The sequence below is a fragment of the Parasteatoda tepidariorum genome, chromosome 8 (genome assembly GCF_982258835.1).
Source record: "Parasteatoda tepidariorum strain Cologne lab strain chromosome 8, Ptep-v5.0, whole genome shotgun sequence".
In the NCBI taxonomy this organism is placed as follows: Eukaryota; Metazoa; Arthropoda; class Arachnida; order Araneae; family Theridiidae; genus Parasteatoda; species Parasteatoda tepidariorum.
The window spans coordinates 74,948,379-74,951,717 of NC_141762.1; the positions used below are offsets into that span (position 1 = coordinate 74,948,379).

General features: G+C 32.0%; 1 protein-coding gene across 1 annotated transcript; it reads left to right on the forward strand.

Annotated features, from left to right (window-relative positions):
* The first annotated feature begins 260 nt into the window (after positions 1-260).
* On the forward strand, positions 261-2,789 carry LOC147806317 (zinc finger MYM-type protein 1-like). The gene has a single exon (XM_087149624.1). It carries the CDS (start codon positions 261-263, stop codon positions 2,787-2,789), a length of 2,529 nt encoding a protein of 842 aa, XP_087005750.1.
* Positions 2,790-3,339: the final 550 nt, after the last annotated feature.

Below are 3,339 nucleotides of genomic sequence, written 5' to 3' on the forward strand. Positions count from 1 at the left end.
AGTAAACTGAAGTGAAAGAAAATGAATTAGTATTTTTGTTGCCTACTTGTGGTACGGTTTCTAAACAGTTTCAACTGATCTAGTATGTAAAATTGTAAGTAACAATACAAAAAAACAGATTAAAAAGTTGAAAAAGTGGGAAATGACCATATTAGTAATATAAAGTGTAACACACTCATTCATTATTTGTGTTTGTTTTGAATTGGATTATATTTATCGCGCGTTGAAGTAATCGATTTTAAATTTATTTTAAAGCCATAATGTCAACCCGAAAATATGCTTCTGGTAGTTTTAAAAAAAGAAAGAGAGAAGAGAAAGAAATGAGAAATGTAAGTCTTTTGAAGACAATGAAACCGTTAAATAATTTTTTTTCTGCTCCAAAACTCGCCAACATTGAGGAACGATCTGCCTTAATAGACAAAACTTGTGTTGAAGAAAATAGTTTTAGAGATAATTTGAAAGAAATCTGTGTGGCAAGCTCTTCAAATCTTCATTTAAATAAACCAGATCAAACTTTAAATGAAAATGAAACAGCAACTGTATCTTCAGACGAAAGATTGCCAACCTCTTTAAGCCACAATTTAAAGGTCATTTCAAATCCTGCCACCTCGTCTTCTCTAGATTTACTTGAGGTGTTCGATAGTGATCCTGCAACTTGGACCACAGTAACAAACAAACTGAAGGAACATTTTGTTCGCAGTCCACCTAACCAAAACATTGCTGGTTTAAAATATTCTGGCCGTTTATTTGCTGATAAGTTTCGGACATGCACAGAAAACAACTTTTCACACAAAAAGAGAAATGGAGAAGTAATTGAAAGAAAATGGCTGGTGTATTCTTCGACTGTCAATGCTGTTTTTTGTTATGTGTGTAAATTGTTTGGCAATAACAGCGATTACTTAAGCAGTTGTGGTTTTACAGATTGGCACAATGTAAATAAAAGGTTATGCTCTCATGAGACATCTTTTGCTCACAGGAAGGCTATAAACACTATGGCTCAATTGCGTTTAACTTCTGGTCGGATTGATAACAAAATAATAGAGCAAAATGAAAGTGAAAAAATGTACTGGAGGAAAGTACTTTTCAGAGTTGTAGAAACTTTAAAGTTTATTTCAGTACGTGGGTTGGCAATTTTTGGTGATGATGAAACCTTTGGCTCTAACAAAAATGGCAACTTTTTGGGAATTTTAGAGCTTATAAGCAAATTTGATCCTTTTTTAAAGGAACACCTGAAAAACTATGGAAATAAAGGTAAAGGACATGTTAATTATTTATCGTCCACCACAGTTGATGAAATAATTCAAATTATGGCAAAACAAGTACTAGATAAAATTGTTTCTGAAATAAATAAAACGAAGTACTTTGGAATCATAGTTGATTCTACCCCAGATATTACACACATTGATCAGATGTGTATTGTTGTGCGATATGTAGATGAGCAAAATGAACCTATTGAACGTTTCTTAACTTTCGTTGCTATACATAGCCATGCTGCAGAGCACCTACATGATACAATTGTGCAATTTTTAACAAATCTAACCATTAATTTGCAAGACTGCAGGGGGCAGTCATATGATAATGCTAGCAACATGGCTGGTAAGTACTCTGGCTTACAATCCAGATTAAAAATAGAGTGCCCCTTGGCTGAGTTTGTGCCCTGCACAGCTCACTCACTAAATTTGGTAGGAGTGAATGCTGTAGAATCATGTGAAGCAGCTGTTTCCTACTTTGGTTTTGTGCAAGCACTATATAATTTTTTTTCAGCTTCCCCTCACAGGTGGGAGTTTTTTACTTCTAAATTCGAACAAAAAGATTTTCTTACTCTCAAATCTTTATCGTGTACAAGGTGGTCTGCAAGTGCTGCTGCCGTTAGGGCCTTAAGAAAAGGATATGCAGTTGTAATAAAGACATTGGAAGATGTGGCTGAAAATTCTAATGAAAAAGCTTCGACGAAACATGAAGCTAAATGTTTACTTAAGAAATGCCAAACTTTTGAAATTGCTTTAATAACCATTATTTGGGATACGTTACTACAGCGCATAAATGCTACAAGTAAAAGTTTGCAGGCTCAAAATTGTACCTTTGAAGTGATAATCCCACTCTATGAATCCTTAGAAGGATTTATTCAGAATGTGAGAGAAAACTTTAGTTCTTATGAAAAGGAAGCTGAAAATCTTGTGGGAAATATTTCTTATAAAACCTCAAGAGCTCTTCGAATACCAAAGGCTTTAGATGATAGCACCAGTGAAAATGTGAATTTGTCCCCAAGAGAAAAATTTTTAACTCAGACACACTATGTCATTTGTGACAATTTGAAATTTCATTTAAGTGAAAGAAAAAAAGCTTACAGCTTTCTCGAAAGAAGGTTTGGATTTCTAACCAATAAGAAACCAGTATGCTTGGAAGCAGTAAAGCCATTTCAGGAAGCATACTTTGAAGATGTTGGTGATGGACTTTTTGACGAACTTGTGCAATTCAAAGACTTTTTGACTGATAAGTCAAATCCAACTGAAATGTTAAAGACTATACGAATGCTACAGCTAGAAGACACATATCCCAATATTGAAGTAGCGTTAAGGATATTCTTATCTATTCCTGTGTCAAACTGTTCGGGAGAGAGGTCATTTTCTTTAATGAAAAGAATTAAGAATCGACTTCGTTCAAGAATGACAAATCGCAGACTATGTGACTTAGCACTAATGTCAATGGAGTGTGATTTGACAGAAAGTCTAAAATTTGAAGATGTTTTAAACGATTTCAACACTAAATCAAGAAAAAAACTTACGTAATAAGTGGTACAATATAATTTTTTTTCTTATTATATAAGTTTACTGTATTTCGTGTATAAATTTACTGTAAAATTTAAGTCCATAATTCCTATTCCCGAGAAGCTTCTCCAAAATGGCTCCGTTGACTGTTTATTATTGATTGGACAGTTCTATAATTTACCTTTAGTAACACTACTTATAAAATATTGCATATTTTTTAATTAACAATTTATATAAATATATTTCATATTGGTTTCCAAGTTTTTGGTAACTTTTTACTCTAAAAATCAAGTTTTCTATTTAGCTTTCAGGAAATGCTGATTACTGATTCTTTTTTATTGAAATATAATTTCTATCGTGACTTTTTCACTGTTAAAATTATGTATTAAATGTATTTGTTTATGGTCACATTTTCAACTTTTTATACTCTATTTGTATGAATTAAATTAAAATTTAACTGTTTTATTTTATATGGATATACATATAGATAATTAATATCTGCCTATTTTGAAATTACAATTATTCACTTATATATCCCTTCTTACTTATATATATTTAAGATAAACTTCTT